Source organism: Sciurus vulgaris, assembly GCF_902686455.1.
Source record: "Sciurus vulgaris genome assembly, chromosome: 5".
In the NCBI taxonomy this organism is placed as follows: Eukaryota; Metazoa; Chordata; class Mammalia; order Rodentia; family Sciuridae; genus Sciurus; species Sciurus vulgaris.
The window spans coordinates 105,325,490-105,346,870 of NC_136465.1; the positions used below are offsets into that span (position 1 = coordinate 105,325,490).

The 21,381-nt window shown below is 34.0% G+C and overlaps 1 protein-coding gene across 10 annotated transcripts in view; it reads left to right on the plus strand.

Annotated features, from left to right (window-relative positions):
- The window catches only part of PPHLN1 (periphilin 1), a 115,537-nt gene that overhangs the window by 7,177 nt on the left and 86,979 nt on the right, over positions 1-21,381 (plus strand). For 5 of the 10 annotated variants that reach the window (XM_079139437.1, XM_079139434.1, XM_079139438.1 and 2 more), the window contains 3 exons: positions 4,610-4,701; positions 17,055-17,219; positions 19,694-19,755. In XM_079139437.1, the coding sequence (XP_078995563.1) occupies positions 4,630-4,701; positions 17,055-17,219; positions 19,694-19,755 (299 nt within the window). In that variant the 5' untranslated portion in view covers positions 4,610-4,629. The remainder of the gene's footprint in view (positions 1-4,609; positions 4,702-17,054; positions 17,220-19,693; positions 19,756-21,381) is intronic. The other 5 variants (XM_079139442.1, XM_079139439.1, XM_079139443.1 and 2 more) reach the window with 1 other exon arrangement.

Sequence of the window (21,381 nt, forward strand, 5' to 3'; positions counted from 1 at the left end):
ATTCACTCTGAATGCTGAGCAAATACTTTGTACAAATATTTCTTTTCTTTTTATACTGGGGACTGAACCCAGGAGCACTTAACCACTTAGCCACACTCCCAGCCCTTTTTTGTATTTTATTTAGAGACAGTGTCTCCTGAGTTGCTTAGGACCTTGCTAAATTACTGAGGCTCGCCTTTAATTCTCTATCCTGCCTCAGCCTCCCGAGCTGCTGGGATTATAGGTATGTGTCACCTTGCCTGGCCTTTGTGCAAATTTTTCTAGGGGCTTAATCAGTGAACAACAAATGCATATAGCTCATGTTTCTGGTAGTAAAGAATCAATAATGTGCATTTAATGTAAATTATATAGTAGCTTAGATGATTAGTGAAAAAGCAAGATTGGGAGATCTGGTTAAGTGATATTAAAAGAACATTAAGAAGTATCCTAGAAGTGAGAAAGTTAACTGCAGATACCTGAAGAACATTCTAAGGGGAAGTGTCAGTGCAAATGTCTATTTAAAGTTCGAGGTTAAATGAAACTTTGCTATTCACTAACTGGTTGGCTGTCAAAAATAGTTCCTGGATGAAAATAAAATAGGGAATGAATTTGGGGAGGAGGGAAAACCGTACTGAGTATTTTTTTTTTTTCTGAGTATATTTAATAATGGAAGCTTACTAGATCAAAATGCAGTTACTCTATATCCTAACTTGCCACTATAGCTAGTTTGGATAGCATGAAAAAACCAATTGTATCACCTTGACTTTGGATTCAAAGTGTTTTTTTTTTTTTTTTTTTTTTTTTTTCTTTGAGGTACTGGAAATTGAACTTAGGATCGCTTTACTACTGAGTTATAGCAACTCCACCTCCAACCCCACCCCGCCCCCGTCTTTTTAAATTTCCAGTTATCTTAAGTTGTCCAGGCTAACATTGAATTTGCTGAGACTGGCCTTAAACTTAGGATCTTCCTGCTTAGTCTACCAAGTTGCTGGGATTATAGGCTTGTACCATTCTGGCTCAAAGTGTGAGTGACTTGACACAAGTATATTGCTCTTGATTTTATTTTCTCAGTTTCCTGGCTGCTTTCACTTAGGATGACAGTCCTCCTTTCCTCAACCCTCTATTGAAGTTACTGTGATAATGGTTGGGGGTTAGCTCAGTGAACACTTCTAGGAGATGCTTATTTTCTTTTTGGAGTTAAAACCCATGATGCTATATTAAACTTACCTTCTTTATGGGTTATGGCGTAAGTGGGATTTTTAAAGAATTTGGAACCAGTTAATGCACACTTCTAAACGAAGTCTGCATTCTCTGCATTGGATCCTAATTCTATTCTCTAATTGTGTTGTAGAGGGTCCTTCCATTTTTCTGTTGTATTCAGTTTTCGTAACCTGTTGAATCAGAGAACTTGACTGGAATACTTTTGAGACTCCATTAATGTGAGGAGGCTTAGTGAAGTGTTGATGGTAAGTAGCAGGATAACTCATTGGGAGTCTGAACACTTTAGTATAAATTTAGCTAACAGGTTGTGGGATGCTTTCTTTTAAAATTTTTTTTTAGCTGTAGAAGGACACAATACCTTTATTTTTATGTTGTGCTGAGGATTTGAACCCAGTTCCTCACATGTGTGAAGCAAGCGCTCTACCATTGAGCTACGATCCCAGCCCCATGTTTTTGGCTTTCTTAAAAAGTCTATTGTGGTAAAATATATACCAAATTTACTATTTTAACTTTTTTAAAAAATATTTTTGTAGTTGTCAATAGATTTTTAAAAAAATTTTTGTATGTGGTGCTGAGACTCAAACCCAGTGCTTCACACATGCTAGGCAAGTGCTTTACCAATGAGCTTCAACCCCAGCCCTTAACTGTTTAAAAATGTAATTCATACTGATGGAACCATCACCACCATCTCCAGAGCTTTTTTGTCTCTCCAAACTGAAACCTCATACCCATTAAACAGTAACTCCCCATTTGGTGAATTTACTTATATTGAGATTTTCACTTCAGTTTGTTGAGGAATCTCTGGATTTTGGCTCCTTGATGTGTTTCTTCATATTTAATTCTTCCATAAATGATGATTTATATTCTGAAGTTATTTTTGAACTCCTGCATGATTATTTTTGTTTGTTGCTTTATTTTAATTGCTTCATTTCCAGTTGCTAGGTTTTCATCAAGGCTATATATTTTACTTTTTTTTTTTTTTTTCTTTACAGTCTATAGCACCCTATATTTCCATTGAGTCTTTCATCCAAGTACTAACCAGGCCCAACCCTGCAAATCTCTGAGATAGAGATAGGCATGTTCAGGGTGGGATGGCTGTAGACTTATTTATTTTTGCTACTTTTTTTTTTTAAGCTTCTATGAATTATGAATTGATTCTTTAAGTAATCAAAATATTTGAGGTTACAGCAATAATAGTCTATTATCTTTCAAAGTGCTAGGGAGAAAATTGTAACTAGATCAGAAGAAATCTGTAATTGTGATCTTCCACAGTCAGGTAATGAGTCACTTAAAATTTTTTGCTGCATCTGGGAGCCTAATTCGTGCCTCCCTACTGGGGATTGAACCCAGGGGCACTCTACCACATTCTCATCTTTTTTTATTTTGAGATAGGATCTTGTAGAGTTGCCCTGACTTTCCTTGAATTTGCAATCCTCCTGCCTTGGTGTCCCAAATTACTGGGAGTACAGCCTAGAGCCTCAGTGCCCTGGGGGCTCGAAGGGAGCCTTTATAATAGAACCACTCCTTTATCCTTTTGAATTTCATGTAAAGTGGTAGAGCTGTAGGCTTCATTATATTCACATCCCCCCACTTTTTAATGTTTGACCACCAACTGCTGAGCTTAAGTGTGAGCCTCCTAAGTAGCTAGGGCTGCAGACGGGTGCCACCCTTTCCAATTTAGGGTTTATTTTTTTTTTTTAAGATAAGAATATTTCATAGATTTACAGTTTTCTTGATGGCCCCACATTCCATTTCTTTCTTTTAATTAATTGTAGCTTGCTTACATACCCCTTACAGTTTTGAGGGGGAGTCATTAGGAAATTATCCATCAAGCTTTTACATAGTGAATTTAACACATCCTTTGGTGATTTAACGATCATTGCCATGATTTTTAGATTACTTTTGAAGTTGAGACCATTTTCTGCCAAATACAAAAGTAGGGATTTTCATACAGAGGAAGTCAGCCTCTCCATCATTATCTTCTTATTTATTTTTTTAACTACATGAGATATCTTAAAGCCAGTTTTCTTAATATAAAAACAACCTTAAATATCTAGTGCAGTCTTTTCAAAGATAAGGGTAAAGCTGAAAATATTTGTCTGGTCTGTTACAGTAAAAGATTTACTAACCCCTAATCTACTGTATTGCCATTTCATATAAGTGACCCGTTTTTCTGAAACCTATTCTCATCTTCTCTGCTTTGCTTACCTAGACTTCTGCCTTTTTTGCAGTTTCTATTTTCATCTGTTCTTGGGAGCTGTGTACCCTTAGACTTTGTTATATGCCATGTTCACACTCTACCCAGAATGTGTCCTTGATGTAGCCCCTCAAAAGGACCCCCCACTCCCAATAATTAAGCTTCTCTTCTTGTCAACAAGATTTTTACAAAGAACGTCAGCAGGATTTTTTTTGCTCATTGTGGGGATTTTTTTGCTCATTGGGGTTTGAAGCGTCCTCTTTCTTGTAAATGCCTGGTTTGCAGACCAATGGTGTAGTAGACTCTCTAGAGAACTTGCTGTTGCTGTGCTAAAGTTACTATTTCTGTTTTCCTTGGTAAAAACTTGTGAAATCTTTGTCTAACCTAAAAATATGGGATAAAGAGTAACTGCTATGTAACCACCCACTGTTACGTAAACACCCACTGAGTATAAATGTCAAAGAATTTCCCAACCTGGAGCCCAGAGATTTTAAATAAACCTGCTTCCTGCAAATTCCTCAAGTATCCACCCTAATCTGTCCTGCATCATGATGTCTCAAAGTAGGCAACATTTATTACCTTTATAAAAAGAGAAAGCCTTCTCTCTTTCCAAACTGCAAAAATGCAAACATTAACTTCTTTAATTTCAAGTTTGGTGAAGGTCTTTGCATTAAAATAAATGTGTAACATTAAAAAAAACCTCTAGAGGGTCTGTGTCAGGAATTATTGCGGTTTGTTGAGTGTGTTCTTACAGGGTTGTTCATTTAACAGTTTTTTCCCAATTAAAGGTACTTCACTGATTAGGGAGGAGATACAAGCCCTTGGAATGTAGAAAAGCAAAATATTAATGTTACATAAACTCTCATCAGGAAATACGGAGTGACTTTACTGATCTGCCTTTTCTTTTAAATTATTTATTTAACTGAATCTTTCCTATTTTTTTTTTTGCTAGCTGATAATGAAGTATTTCTATAAAGTTTTAAATAACCTTGAAATAAAAGGAAAGTGAGTTTGTTTTTGTTTTGTTTTTTAAGAAAATCTCAAAATTGGTTAGGAGAAACATTGCTTTAATCACTTTTTCCCTTTTGTCACTAAATTTTTTCCTTTAAGATGTCTGGAAAATATTTTCGTTGGAATGTAATCATTTACTTCTTATTTTCTCTGTTACTTCCTATTAATATAAAAACTGTAATTTTTTTCTTTTTTTGTTAGTGGCTTACAGAAGAGATGAAATGTGGTCTGAGGGACGATATGACTATGAAAGGCTTCCAAGAGAACGAGTACCTCCTCGGAGTCACCCCAATGTAAGTTACTCTTACATACAGAATAATTCAGAACCTAGTGCCTGGATATTAATCTGATGCATATTAATCTGATGCATCAAAGCTTGACCTGTTTAAAAAAAAAAAAAAAGGCTTGACCTGTTGAAAATATCTTCAGGTGCCAGAAATTTACCAGTCTAGATTGAAAAATATCTTTGAAAAGTTTGAAAATAAATTGAAACATTTCATTTATGTAAAAAAAAAAAATCTTATATTTGTTGTTTAAATTTCTTTAATAGTTTATATCAAATTAGTGAAGAAAATTTGAGTTTTATGCATGTCAGACCATCTGTTCACAAAAAAATATTTGAGTACCTGTTTCTACTATTGATTCTCTTTTCAGTTTGTTCTTAAAAATGTTTGTGTATTAAATATATGAAATTTTGAGTAGGCTTTCATTTTAGAAGAGATAGGCTTTTTTCTTCAAGTAGTAACCTGTTAATGCCCCTCTTTTGGTTCTTGCAGTAGTGCCTACTTGTGGTCAGGCACCCTGGTCAGTGAGTAAGAGTGTCTGGGGAAGGGAAGTGTTGGGGACAGGTAGGTTGCTTCTTGTTTTCTGTCCTGCTTGTCTCAGTTGCTCTAGGCCTTTTTTTTTCAAGGGCTTGCTATTTTGCTTATTGTTTCCAGCACTGCATCTAGTACCTAGTACATAGTAGGAGCTCAGTATTTATTAAATGAATGTACATACTCTATTTGCAGAGTCCTCTATGGAGGCCTAAGTGGGTTTGGGGGAAGGTCAAGAAACTGTAAATTTGAACTTTTGCGTAGGTCCATTCTGGGTACCAGGGAATTAGGGTTGTGGTAATGATACGTGGGCATATTGTAGATTCATTAAATACCATGAAAATTTTTTGTTTATATGTTAGCTGTTTTCTCTTTATAGTAAATTATTTAATCCGACAACTCACTTAGGTGGACAGTGTCAATTTCAGAGTTATTGGCTTGGATTATAACTCAGGTTAGAATTGATATGAGATGATTTAAGGTGGAAAGAATGAAGAGGCCCATTATATTTCAGAATGTTTAGACATATGTCATTTCTTTCCAGGTTGATATGTAGACTTTGTTTCTAATTTTATAAAACCCATGTTTTTAGTTTTTTTTTTTTTTTTTTTTTTTAAAGTTGGTACTGTTATTTTGTAGTTAAACTGGATGGATAAACAAATGATATAGGTGATTGTATAAGTAACACAGGGATGGGAAATGGAATGCCTCTTTAAAAAAAAAAATACTACTTTTTAAGCCTCTTCTCCCTGCCAAGCATATATTCATTATATGTTTTAAAAGCAGTATTTCAGAGCTACATAAAATAATTTTCTGTGTGGGTATGCTACTAACTGGAGACCCATCTGCTGTATAGTATTCTTTATTATCCGAGTAGTCCAGTTTGGAAGTGGGAAAGCAGATTGTTGTATTGATTTAATATTACAAGATGAGTGATGAACCCAGGGAGATGATATTGAAGGATCTGACACAGAATTATTGAGGTAATATGTTTTGTGATGTTTTGTAAAGCTGAAACAGGAACAGTAGATTAAAAAAGTGAGGAAATGAGGTTCAAGAAGGGCTTAGTGAGGTTAAAGGTCACAGAATGGTGAAAAGATAGTGGTTGGTATTTTAGAGCATTGAGTTTCCAAGATGGAAAAGTTCTGGGTGGGGTTGGAAGGTTGGTGGGAATGGAAGGTTGGTATAGGGTATTGGAGTTGATGGCAAGAAAATTTTGAGGATAGGTTTTGGCTTACTGGTTGCATTAGAGGATTTCAATTTTAGTTGCACATTAAAATCACCTAGAGAGCTCTTTTTTATCTTTATCTTTTTTTGTGTGTGTATAGTGCTGTACTCAGAGCCTAGCAATGCTCTCCCACTGAGCCACATTCCCAGCCCCTTACAGAGCCCTAATACCGTTGCATGGGTCCCATTGCAGATAATGAAATCATCTCCATAGGTGGAATCTGGACTTCAGTATTGTTTTAATAGTTCACCAAATGATTCTTAGACCCAGATTTAAGAAATAAAGATATAGATCTGGGTATGGTGGTGCACGCCTATAATCTTAGTGGCTCAGGAGACTGAGGCAGGAGAATTGCCAAGTTTGAGGTCAGCTTCAGCAATTTAGCAAGGCTCTAAGCAACTTAGTGAAACTAACACAAAACAAAAAACAAAAAGGGCTTGGGATGTAGTTCAGTGGTAAAGTGCATCTGGGTTCAATCCCCAGTTACCCCCTGAAAAAAACCCTCCGAAACCAAAAAACAACAAAAAGAAACACAGATGTAGGTGAAGATTGAAATCACTGATGATGGCAGGAGCTGAGGTAAAGATGACAGATAGAAATCCTCATTTAAACAAAACCAGACATTTTCACTAATACCATCTCTGTGTGTGTAAATGTGAAACAGGATCCCCCCCACACAATAATTTCATCAGTGGTAAGCAGGTAGGGAGATGTGTTTATACCCGAGTGCTTTTAGGATCAGACCAGATGTACTCAATTGTGTCTTCCTTATCTGACTGCTTGGTTCTTTCTGGAAAAGGAGAAGCCTAAGTTACTTTTTTCTAGAGTACAGAACCTGTCCAGACTTGCTATAGGTTCATTTCTCTCTCTCTTTTTTCCCCCCGTTTTACTTCTAGTTGATTGGTTTTTGTGTCCTCCTCCCAGTCAACTTCTTCTAGTTTATAAACCTTTCTGTATTCCCATATCCCACCTGCCCAGGATGTTGGTATACTTTTTCTTTTTTCTTTTCCTGATGCTCTTGGCCTTATCTTGGCTAGTAATTTACAACTTCCTCTTCTCCACATTATTCCCTATGGAGGATTCTTAGGAATTATCTCTTTGTTTTCCATGTTTCTACATTTTAGTTCAGTAAAGCATCAGTTCTTCTTATTCTTTTTTTGTCTTGTTAGTAGTCTGGTGAAATTTGTAGATCTCAGAATAAATGTTTTTAAATCTAGAAAATAGAAATGCATGAATTAAAGGAGGCCACTTACATTTGAATTTAAGTATTAAACCATGAAAAGCCTAATTTTGTGATGCAGTATTATTTAGTAGGTTTGTTAGCTTTCCATTGCTATAACAAATACCAGAGATAATCAACTTGGTTCATAGTTTTGGAGTTCTCAGTCCATGATGGATTGGTCCTGTGGTGAGTTAGCATATCATGACATGTGTTGTATGTGGCAGAGCAAAACCACTTGCTACAAGGCCAGGGAGCTAAAAAGAAACATTTGTGATTTCTTTTGGTGACAGATTGAGACAAGCTATAGCTTTTGGGTTGTTTGATTCATATATTTAGGTTGCAAAGTAATTTATATTCACATCTGATTTAAATGAACTCACTGAATCCCTGGATTAAAGTGTTTGACAACAGAAATAAAATGTAAATACAATTTAATTTCTGACTGCTTTTATAACATATTATTTAAAATTTTAAAATCTTTGTTCACAAAACAGACCATCTAATGTTATGTAAAAATCGATATTGAGGGCTGGAGACACAGTTCTGTGGTAGAGTGCTTATTACCTAGGCTGTGCGAAGCACTGGGTTCAATCCTCAGCACCAAAATAAAAACACATGGAAAAAACCTCACATGGATTGGGAGTGGTGGTGCAGGCCTGTAATCCCAGCAACTCGGGAGGCAGAAAGATTACAAGTGAGACTTTGTCTCCAAATAAATAAATAAATAAATAAATAGAGCTGGGATGTAGCTCAGTAGTCCAGCGCCACTGGGTTCAAACCCCAATATCGAGAAGAGACAGACAAACCTGAAGCAAAGCAAAACAGCTCCCATAGTGACATGTAAGAATGTTCATAAGCAGCATTATTAATAACAGCTTCAGACTGTCAACAGCACAGATGCCCAACAGTATAGCGAATTAATTGTTTAAACTATGCAGCACTGGGAATAAATGGACTATTGCTAGAGACCACAACACAGATGAGTTTTGCAGACATAATATGAACAAAAGAAACTAGACATAAAAGTATATCCTCTGTTTCGTTTTTTATATGAAGTTCTCAAACTGGCAAAAGTAGCTAGAAAAGTGGTTATTGTGGGGAGGAATAGGTAGTGACCAAGAGAGCACAGGATGGATTTTGCTGTACCTAGGAATGTTCAGTGTCTTATGTCTGTGATAATTGCACAGTAATTTTGTCTTGTGAAAATTTATGCAGCAGTACATCTATGATTTGCATACTTTTTGTAAGACTATAATATCTCAATAAGTTTAATGTTTTGGAAAGGCAGGAAATATTTTCCTAAGTATAAAATTTTAGCAAATTCTTTAAAAAGTGAGAACCAACTATCAGTTCCTGGGATGAGGGAATGTGATGTTCTAATTTTATTTCATATATTTGAATTCTCTTAACAAAAAGCAACTTTACTGTATTCTTTCTTTTTCTTGCTACACCCTTTACCCTATTTGTTTCCAATTCTGATACTGATCATGTATTTGGTGCACTGTTGGATATGGCATAAAGTATGGAATGAAGGGGTGACTATTGAGAAGGTACCTCCTACCATAGTGTGACTTCATTTAATAAAAGCAGTTGCTGTGTGAGCTTCTGGTTTTGATAAACCAAGAAAGGCAGTTAGATATTTATATATGATTGTGCTGATACTAAGTTACATTTTAGTATTGGGAATCTTATCCTCAGCATACAATTTGGCAAATGTATGAATCATTATTTTTGTTACCTCATGGTATTCTTTTAAATTCCTGTATATAAATGTGAATAATATGCTACTTTTATAAGTTACTTTCATAAAAATTTTTGTTTAGTCTTAAGTAGGTGGATAGAAGACTAAAGTCCAAAGAAGAACACTACAAAAAATCTGGATATAAGCATGTCTATTCCACTAAAGGAAGGAAATCAGTTATCACAGAAAATCTACATTTAACTTCCCTAGTGGGGAACAAATAGGTAATATGGAAATCCTAATGAGGCTGCAACATGAAGTGTTGATTTTCTGTTAGATTATTTGAAATTGTAGAGAAATTCCAGTTTCAGGTTTTTTAGAGGATATAAAATTTGAAAATATAAGTTCATAACATTAGTAACTTATATTTTGGACATCACAATATAGCAGTCCAGTCTGTTTCTACCTGCTTTTTTAAAATTTTATTCATATTTGACATTAGTATAATAAGTAGATTTTTCTGATTTTTGGCAGCAGTTGTGAGAATAGTAAAACCCAGTAGGGATGTCAAGACCAGCAATATTTTTCTGTCACATTCATGTTAGTTTTGAGTTATGCAATTAGGTTTTATAATCAAGTAGTTATTTTGTTTATGTGAAATGCTTGGGACCGGAAGTATTTTAGATTACATAGATTACATATTTTTTCAAAATTTAAAATATTTTATGAATAAGTTATTTTAGAAATGGAACCCAAGTCTAAACTTGAAATTAATTGGTTTCATATATACTTTATACACATACCTGAAGTTTATTTTATTTTTTTAAAGCTTTTAAAACTGTTTTTAGTTGTTTATGGACTTTTTATTTTATTTATTTATATGCGGTACTAAGTATTAAACCTAGTACCTCACACATGCTAGGCCAGCGCTCTACCTCTGAGCTGCAGCCCCAGCCCCTGAAGTTGATTTTATATAATATTTATTTTATTTTGACTGTGCTCTGTTTGTGAGGTTAGTTATGAAAGCTTCCAGTTGTAGAGTCATGTAGGCACTCAAAATTTTTCAGATTTTGGAACATTTCAGAGTTTGAATTTTTAGATTAGGGTTACTTAACCTGTGTAATGATATTTATTTTTTTAAATTGAATATTCTGCAATTCTTCTCATCAATTAGTTCTCCTAGAGAGTTTAGCCAACCCTCCCCCCAAAAAAAAATTCTTTAGTGAATTAAGAACATGATTTTGTCAATATCTGAGGCTTTGGGGGGAATATATGTGTATCAGTTTAAAATATTCTCAAAGGTAAATGTACTCAAACTCTAATCCAGAAATCTTTCTTTTGTCCAACTTGAAATCATGTTAATTTAGTAAGTTTAATTTTATGCATATTTAAACTTTATTTACAATGTATTAATATTGAAATACTTGTTTCCTGAAACAAGTATTATTGCCCTTGTTTTCTGAAAGTTTTGAGACCTTCATATACATATTATAATTTCTGTTCTTTTTTATACCTTTTTAAAAAGTTTGTTAGTTGTCAGTGGATCTTTACCTTATTTATATGCAGTGCCAAGAATTGAACCTAGTGCCTCACACATGCTAGGCAAGAACTCTACCACTGAGTTACAACCCCAAACATTTTTTATGCCTTTTAAAAATTGCCTTATTTATATTTATTTTTTGTAGTGCTGGGGGTCAAACCCAGGATCTTGCACATGTTCGGCAAGTGAGCTGTACCCCCCAGTTCAGTGACTTAAGTAGTGCTCATATAAGTGTACCCATGTTAAGTACAACATTTCCCAGTATTTTATTTTGAAAGTTTTTAAAAATACAGCATAGTTGAAAGAATTTTATAATGAACATCCATATAGTTACCACTTATATTCAACCATTTACATTTACTGAACTTGCTTTATTATGACCCACCTGTCCTTCCTTTTTTTTTTTTTTTTTTTTTTTTTTGCGGTGCTGGGGATTGAACCCAGGGCCTTGTGCATGAGGCAAGCACTCTACCAACTGAGCTGTATCCTCAGCCCACTGTCTTCCTACTAATCCATCTAAGTTTTCGGACGCATTTCAAAGTAAATTGTGAACCACAGTATACCATCCTAAAGTATGTGTATTATTAGAGTGTACTGTTTTATTACTTTTTCTTTTTAGTGGGAAAATTACATACATGAAATGTAAAAAAAAAAAATAAACGTTCATTTGCTGAGTTTTAATTTAGTGATATTCCCTTGTATAGAGCTACTTAGGGGCTGTTTTAATTTTGGCTAACAGAATTGCAAGAACTTAACTTTGATTTTGTTGTCACTATCTCCAGAAGAGAGATGATACATTCTTCATCACATTCTATAATAATATCTCTTAGTTTTTTGGGACAGTACCTATTAATTGATTATAAAGCCTAATAAATATAACTCAAAACTAAAATGAATGTGACAGAAATATTGCTGGTCTTGATATCCCTACTGAGTTTTACTATTCTCACCACTGCTATCAAAATCAGAAAAATCTTAGTATACTAATGTAAAATAAGAATAAAGTAAAAATAAGGCAGAAAGAAATAGATTGAACTGCTTCAGCCCAGCTATATTACAATGTCCAAAATATAAATTATTAGTGCTCTGAACCTAATTTTCAAACTTTATACAAGCAACAGTAGGTAGTTGGCGAGGATGTGGGAAAAGAGGTACACTCATACATTGCTGGTAGGGTTGCAAATTGGTGCAGCCACTCTGGAAAGCAGTGTGGAGATTCCTTAGAAAATTTGGAAGGGAACCACCATCTGACCCAGCTATCCACTCCTTGGCCTATACCCTAAGGACTTAAAATCAGCGTACTACAGTGACCCAGCCATATCCATGTTTATAGAAGCTCAATTCATAAATAGCTAGACTGTGGGACCAACCTAGATGCCCTTCAGTAGATGAGTAGATAAAGAAACTGTGGTATATATACACAATGGAATATTATTCAGCCATAAAGAAGAATAAAATTATGGCATTTTCAGGTAAATGGATGGAATTGGAGAATATCATGCTAAGTACGATAAGCCAAACCCCAAAAACCAAAGGCTGAATGATTTCTCAGATAAGTGGATGATGATACATAACGGGGGTTGGAAGGGAGGCAAGAAGGAAGGTAGGATGGATTGTATGAAGGAAAAGAAGGGATGAGGAGGGGATGGGGACAAGGAAAAATAACGGAATGGGACAAACATCATTACCCTATGTACATGTATGATTACACAAATGGTATGACTCTACTTTGTGTACAACCAGAGAAACAATAGTTGTATCTCACTTGTGTACAGTGAATCTAAATTTTAAAAAAGCATGTGATGCCAAAAGAAAAACAAAATTTCCATAGCAGAATGGAATGTGTGGTATGTATGTGCTGCTTACTTTGTGACAAGTGCTTTTCTAGGTGCTAGAATAGTACGGTGACTAAGACCAGCAAGGGTTCTGTAGGCTTATGGTCATGTTGTAAGTTGATTGTGATAGGAAGTAAAGCCACTGATTATTTAGATGTGCCATCATACTTATTTTGCTAACACATTAGTGTGAGAGTTATTTTTGACATTTTATAAGGAAAAATTTATAGAAAAATTGCAATATAATCAACTTCCAAGAGTCATATCATCCAAGCAGCAATTACCTACCTACTCATTGCAAACTGTGTTTTTCTATGTCTCTGCTACTTTCCTCTTTCCCAGATTTTGAAGTAAATCAATGATTTATTTTTCAAATGTAAATAAACATATCACTATTTGTGTCTAATGGATAAGGATGCTTAAGGGATGTTTATGTATAAACATTTTTATTTTATTTTGTAGAACTGAGAGGAGAAAAAAATTAGTGTGTGTGAACATGCTCTGGGGATTGAACTCTGGGCTTTGTGCATGTTAAGCATGTGCTCTACTATTCAACTATACCCACATCCCCAAGAAATGTTTTGAAAGAAACATGTTAATCCACATAACTTGTATCCAGTTAATTATGAGATTTAACATTAATGTGGAAAGATTGGCATTGATTTATACAGTGAATCAAACAAAAATCACCTACTTGTTACCTTTACTTTGTAAAATGAAAGTGTTTCTCATAACAGGTAGTTATATTAACTGGAAATTTTGGTAAATTAAAATACAGTTTGTTACTTTTTAACAAACAGATACTATTTCAGATTTCTAAATTGGTAAATGAATTCGTTATGTTTTATTGTGACCAAATTTTCAGTAGCATAAACAAAATGAAAAATTATTCCACAAACTTTAAAGGACCTGTGGTGGTAGTTGTCTCACCCCAAACAGTGACAAATGTGAAAATATAAATTTCATTCAAGTGGATCTGTTCAACAAAATATTTAAGCTCATGTACAAGTATCTTTCTGAATTGGGCCAGAGTTGACAAATGATTGAGTAAAATAGACCTTTAAAATTTAGCAATATACTTTTTACTTTTGGTCTGAGTGATGAATCACACCTTTCTTACCAACTTTGGAGAAACAAACTCATTAAGTTTTATGAATATTTTTTGGGAATTCTAGTAACATCCACTGAAAATTTTAATTTTTAAATGAATAGGGATATTTAGTCATCAATATGAAGATATACCTTCACATGATAGTACACAAATATTTTCCATAATGAACAGAGCAATGAAAGTTGCTTTCATTGAGTAAACTCAGATTTTTATATGCAAACTTGACAGTTGAAATATCTGCTTTTGAAATAGTAGAACTGTTTCAACTCCTTTGAATTTATTTCTTTTTAAAAATATTTTTAGTTGTAGATGGACACAGTACCTTTATTTTTATTTTTATGTGGTACTGAGGTGTGAACCCAGTGCCTCACAAGATCTCTGAAACTATAGCCCTTCTTTGTTACAGACTCCAATAGTCCTCTTCATTTCCTTAATACTTTCAACATACAAAGGGAGTTTTCTTTTAAGATTAGTTGCCTAAAGAGCAGAAATAGCATAAGGTACTTATTTGAACATTTTCTCAAAGCATAAAGGAAATGCTCATTTGATATTCATTGGCAGGTTGCAAGACCTGTCATTAGGATATTTTTTCTTTTGCTGACTGATCATATGAATGTTTATCAATTGGTAAAGCTGTTTTTAAAATACCTAAATGTGATATGAGTTTTAACTACTTTGAAAGTTTTATGTACAAATCACAATCTTGAAGTAACTTTCTCGTAACTGGGGCAGTTGAACAAAACAACAAACTACTTTGTAAAGAAGCTAACTTTATTCATGCAACTCTTTTGCTTTGCATATTTACCGCATCATCCTTCAGAATAAGCATATGTAAACATTTTAGAATGTTGTAGAATTAACTTTTATGATTAGTTGGAGTCTTAGAAATTAGTTATTCTTCTAGTATTTTTAGTTTTGCAGCATTGGGGACAGAACCCAGGGCTTTGTGCATGCTAGGCAAGGGTTCTACTATTGAGATAGGTTCCCAACTCTATTTTAACTTTATGAATAACAACTTTTGAATTAGAAATGCTTACTATATGTTAGCATGCATGATGCCCTAGGTTCAATCCCTAGTAGCACAAACAAAAATAAAAGTTTGTTTTAAATTGTAATTTTGCTAATTTTGGTATAAATATTTTTTATTTTTGCAGTGCTGGGGTTTGAACCCAGGGTATTCACATGCTAGGCAGTCTTGGTACACTTAGCTACATCTCTGTACTGCCCCCTCCCCCTTTAATTTTATTTTGAGATGAGTCTAAGTTGCCCAGGCAGGCCTTCATCTCTTGTCTCAGACTAGGATTGACAAAGGCATGCACTGCTGAGACAGGCGAAGAACAGGAGGTCAGCATAGATAGTAAATGATCCAGTCAGAAAGATGAAGGCTAATTGGGTAATTATCAAAGAAAAGGAAATGGGTTGCTAACACCTTCTGGGAATTACTCCTCCCAACTCAAGGAGTTGCTAATAAATATCCCCTGGACTGCTCCCTCCTTAGGCATGTAAGCAGATGGGGAGGGAGAAGAAACCTGGAATCTATAAAAAAGCAACACACACCCACTCACAGATACCCGACTCTGGGTCCCTTTCTCTCCGGAGAAGTCTCTTTCTCTTTCTTAAATAAAATTTACTTTCTGTGTTTGACTTGATGTGTCTTTGAGTGTTTATCTTTAACACCCGGGGAACCCCCATCCTGACTTCCAAAACCGGTATCACTCTCATGCCTAGCAAGCCAAATTATTTTTTGAAGTACCATATTTTCTTAGATTTAATTGAAATCTCCGTGAAAAGTAGTTTGTAGAAAAAAGTATCAACTTGTGTATCATATTTTATGTAAACAATATATCTTACTGTTTGTGGTGGGGAGACAGACAGACACTAGGTATTAAAAATGGGCCTTGATGCCTGTTAGGCAACCACTCAACCCCTGAGCTGCTATTCTAACCCCTTATCTTACAATTTAATAATTTAAAGCACTAAAGAAGGAATCCACTTATATGCCTGTGAAAAAATTACTTTGATTTTTTTTTGTAGCTTTCAAATAGATATGAACTATTGATTTAACTTTTTCCCTGCAATTGACTAATTTCTTAATTATTCAAATTATATGATAATTTAATAATTCAACAGTTGTTGTGACTAATGCTAAGAAGTAATATAAGGAAGCACTTTTAAGGAATTGGATGAGTTTTTTTTTTTAATATTCATCTGCAAAGGTAGTAATCCATGTAAGAAACATTTTGGAGCAGTTAGTGTGTCTTACTGTGCTGAACACTTTACATTCCATTTCTCATTTAGTCCTCACAGCAACTTAATGAGGTGGGTGTTAGTATTAATTCCATTGTATAGATAAGAAACTGAGGTTTAGACTATTTAAGTAATCAGCTATTTGTTTCAGCTACATTTGATCATATTTACACCAAGCTTTCAAAATTTTCCCATATATTTCATTTAATATTGATAAATGTACCATGCACGTCCTAGATCAGATTTCAGATATATGTACTGTAGCTCTCTGCTTCTAATTGTTAGTTATTTCACATCAGCTACCAACCTAAGACAAAAGTTCTCCCTCTGTCAGATTCTCCAAGTCCCACAGCCCCTCACTCAGTTGCTAAAATGTTAAAACATCAAGAATATTACTTTGAAAACTAGTTCAGATTTTGTATTAGTTTTTATTTTGCTTCCAGACTTGTAAAGCCAAAGGCTCTCTTTTATTGCTGCTGGAAAAATAATGAAATGCTTCCTTGTAATCTTTTTAACTCATTATCTCCCTGTTTGCTGTTACTTATGTGTCAAAATCTTGCGTTTTTACTAAATAGAAAAATTCAAACAAATAGACAAAATATGTGTGCTGCCATGGTTTTATTTCTAAATTTCTTAGGAAATTAGGGATAGCGGTAACATTTTTACTGTCTGAAGTTTATTTTTTATTAAAATTTTTTTTTCTTTTACTTATGATTGATTTTTTTCCCCCATTGCTGCACGTTATTTTGAAAATTTGGCTTTCTTTGTTGAGCAGTTTTATTTTCTTTAATCCATGCGAAGACTTTACTATTAGTTTTATTCATGTTATTTCATTAATGCATTTTTGTTTGTTTATACATTTAGCCTATTTGATAGAGGATAAGAACTCCTGTGCTTTTAAAAAAACCGTTCCAAAACCAAGTAGAGAAATTAGTGATTTTTATATATTTCTTTTTGTCTGTTTTAGGATGGCTACCATAGAGTAGTTAATATTGTGCCAAAGAAACCACCACTGCTAGACAGACCTGGTGAAGGAAGCTACAGTAGATATTACAGTCATGTTGATTACCGAGAATATGACGAGGGCCGCAGTTTTTCTCATGATCGAAGAAGTGGTCCACCTCACAGAGGAGTATGTAAATTTCCCCCATGTACTAATTGTTATTTCTTATAAGTTAAAATTCATGTAATAAAAATTTATGTGACAGCCGTGAAAGCAGTTGAATAAACACTTCCTGCTGATGCTCTGTTGAGTTGCTTGCTGGAGCTGTCAAATGGGAACTAGTAGTCAAGAATCTTGGGGTGTTGGACAAGGTGGGTAAGCGCTCTGGATAGCTCTAAATGACATTCATTCCAACTAGCCTGCTTTTTAACCCCCTTACTTGGCAGGGATTTGCAGAAACATATAATCTATTACCTGAGTGCTTAAGTGATAAGCAGGTGGTTATCATCCCTTACTGGATGTACCCACTTGAAATTACTTTGTTTTCATCATGATGAAGTGCCATGGGTGAGGTGGGTTAAGATTGTTGATAATCTCATTTTTGTTATAGTTCTTAAAGTTTATTTACTAACTTAAATTAGAAAGCACTTAAAACATTGTATCATATAGTAAGCACTTAAAATATTAGCTGCTGTTATTACTACTATTATTACAATTTATTTCTCTTGATCTAGAAGTATGTATTAAGATTACATAAGTGTTATTAACTTGATTGAAATTATTCTTTGATGCAATTCCTCTGTTCTAGCTTGCATACTTAATTGTATTCCTTTTCCAGACTGTTTTCCTATCTTTTATTTTTTCCCCTTCACTACTATTTATAATATGGTAATTAATAGTACATATTCAAACACTGTTTATACTAAAGTTTGAACTCATATTGGCCATTGGATTATTTTGCATACTTTAAGGAATGGGGGTAAGGCAGTTTACAGAGGATAGGTATATATAGGAGTACAGTTTTCTCACTATTACATAATAGTAATCATTGACAATTCTAAAGTGGTAACAAGACTATTTAGTATTTCCTTGTGTTTCTAAAGTTTGAGGTGCATTATAGATTTCTTTCTTGCCATAGAATTGGTTTTTATTTTGTTCAGTTTTTAAATGTCATGCTGTTCCTTTAGCAAGAGGGGGTATGTGTTGAAAAGTAAATACTATGCATTAGCTCTATTTTAGAAATACTGGATTTTGCCATTGGAGCCATTCTCCAGTTATTCTCACAGAGAAACAGTTTGGCCTACAGTATTAAAAATTTGTTATCACAAGCTGGGTATGGTATCACATGCCTGTAGTCTCTATTTGGGAGACTGAGGCAGGAGGATCTCTGGATCTCATGAGTTCAGAGACCAACATAGCAAGACACTGTCTCAAAGAAAGAAAGAAAAAAGTTAACCCTTTTGTCCAAATCTTGTGTGACCATTTAGTATAAAGGGAGTTTTGTATTCACTGGACTAGTGTTTTAAAGTTCATGAACATGATTTTGCCCTAAAAACTTATAGCATAATGGTGCTTCAAAAACAGCACTTTTATTTTATATTCTTATAAATCACGTTTGTTGTCATGCTTTACATAACATTTTTTTTTCTTTTTAAATTTTATCAGACAAACAACAAGCACATTTGTGATCCTAGGACTCTCCTGACACTAATTCTTATTTGGAGTTCATTTATATAAATTAAATTACTTACTTGATCCAATATTTTACTATAGCTGTGAAATATTGTTTTGTTTATATTTAATGTTGAGAAGGACAATTATGGATACATTTTACCTATGGGAGAATAATGTGTATATTGTTAAAGAGGAAGACGACAATATTTTATCAGAATCAGTTTTTCTAAGTAACTTACATATTATATTCTAAGTATTATTCTAAAGTAATTGGGTATGAATTACTATTTGGCTTCTTTCTATGTACCTTTGCAAATATGTCTTAAAGGACAAAATATGGTTTATTTGATTTAAATTTAGTGCCACATATTAATCTAATATAGTGTTAGCAGTTTCTTACTAATTGTGGTTTTTAATGAGAGATAAGATAAGAAATGAAAACTTAAAGAAAAGTGGAAAGTAGTAAGTTCAGGCTGGGTGTGTAGCTCAGTATTAGAGTACTTGCCTAGAATGCATGTGACCCTGGGTTTGAGCCACCCCCAACCCCCTGCAAAAAAAAGTAGCAAGTTCTTCATTGAGTTTGAATCTGAAAATTGATGAGAAAACTTAGAAAATGAAAACTTGAGAAATGTATGCATCATTAAATTTATACTTGGTCCTCAAAAGCCATTAACTCTATTATGATGTTGGTTATATGTGTCTCTGACAATAAGCCTGTGTAGGTCTATCAAGGGAATAATGTAATTTTTAGGAAAAGACAAATGGTACCACAGGTTCTTGGTCAGTTTACTTTTAGTTGTTAAAATGGATAACTTGCTGTGTCTTTTTAATGTTTTTTCTTTTTTATGCTTTTACAGCTTAGGTTAGAAAAGTGTTTTGCATTCATAGTGTTTTGACCTTAGAGGTTAATTTCCATGAAACTGTTAGACATATTCAGCTTGTCCAGAATAATATAACAAATGTTCAAGTAACTTTTTTTTATGTTACAGGATGAATCTGGCTATAGATGGACAAGAGATGATCATTCTGCAAATCGACAGTCTGAGTACAGGTAAAAGGATAGAAATAGTAACATAAGTACTTTGATACTTACTGAGATTTGTACTGTAGAAATTAACTTTAAGGCATATAGATGAAATACTTAATCAGGATTTAAAATTTTGAAAGCAAGCATTATATCCTTTTTGTGACTAATGTAACTCATAAGTAGTGTTCTGTATCTATTGGCATTTAATTGATAATAAAGATACACTTAAATATATGAATTATTAATGTATTATTGCAAGTTATTAAATTATTCTTAGAGTATGGTATGGATTATGAGGTCTAGGTTTGCTTAATTAGAAAGTTAAGCATTTTTTTCAGAAGTATCCTGAAAATACTTGAATCTTTACAAAGTGTCTTCAATTTTTTCTAAATTTTTTATTGGTACCTATTCATTATACAGAATAATATGGGTGTGTGCATCATTTTTTTAATCCATTCATCTTCTGATTGACATTCAGATTGTTCCAACTTTTGGTTATTGTGAATAAAGCTGCACTAAAATTGGTATACACATACCAGTTTTGAGTCAGTTTTCCAATTCTTTATACATACAAATAGACCTAATGGGTCTTGTGATAATTCTGTGTTTAGCTTTTTGATGGACCATCAAGCCATTTTCCTCTGTGGTTACAGCATTTTACATTCTCATGAACAGGTATGAAGGTCCCTGTTTTTCTAAGCCCTTGTCAACACTTGTTGTTCCCTTGTTTTTTTTTTTTTTTTCAAATAGCCATTTGGTAAATAATGAAGTGTTATCTCATTGTGGTTTTGATTTGAATTTTCTTAATGACTAGTGATATTTATTTGTATGTCTTTGGAGAAATGTTTATTCAAGTTCTTTGCCCATTTTTTAATTGAGTTTTATTTTGCTTTGTTTTATATTCTGAATATAAAACCCTTATTAGATAATATATTTGCAAATATTTTCTTCCATTCTGTAAATTCTTTTCCCTTTATTAATGTTCTTTGATGCACAAAATTTAAAATTTGAGCCAATTTATTTTTTCTTCTGTTTTTTATGCTTTTGGTGTCATATCTATGAATCCATTGCCAAACCAAGGCCATCTGCATTGTTTAGACATGCCCACATAATTTTTTGGTTCATTTCCTTACTTCTGACTTAAGATATTTCAGGTTAGACTTTCTTGATTTGGCCCTGAAATGAGCTGTTCCTCCAAGGAGCACAGGTTCTCTGTAGCAGAGAGTAGTTTTTTGAAGCCAAGATTGGGGCACTAGATGTGGAGAAACACACACATACACACAAACTTGTACATCTGTATTTATTTGTGTTTCTGGAGATTTAACTCAGTGGCTTTAGCACTGAGCTACATCCACAGCCTCCCCTCCTGTACCCAACGCCCCGCCGACCTTTTGCCATCCTCTTGTCTCAGCTTCCTGAACTGCTGGAATTACAGGCTTGTGCCCCAGCTTGAATTTATTTTTAGTTTTTACCTATATTGAGAACCATGAATGTATGGCAGTCCCTTTTCTTTTTCCCCCATATTTTTATGTCCTTTTTTCTGGAGTGTGAGACCTGGTTCCAGGTTGTTGGGAGAGACAGTCCTCTATGGGTCTCTTTCGCTCTTACATCCTTTTTTTTTTTTGCGGTGTTGCGGATTGAACCCAGGAC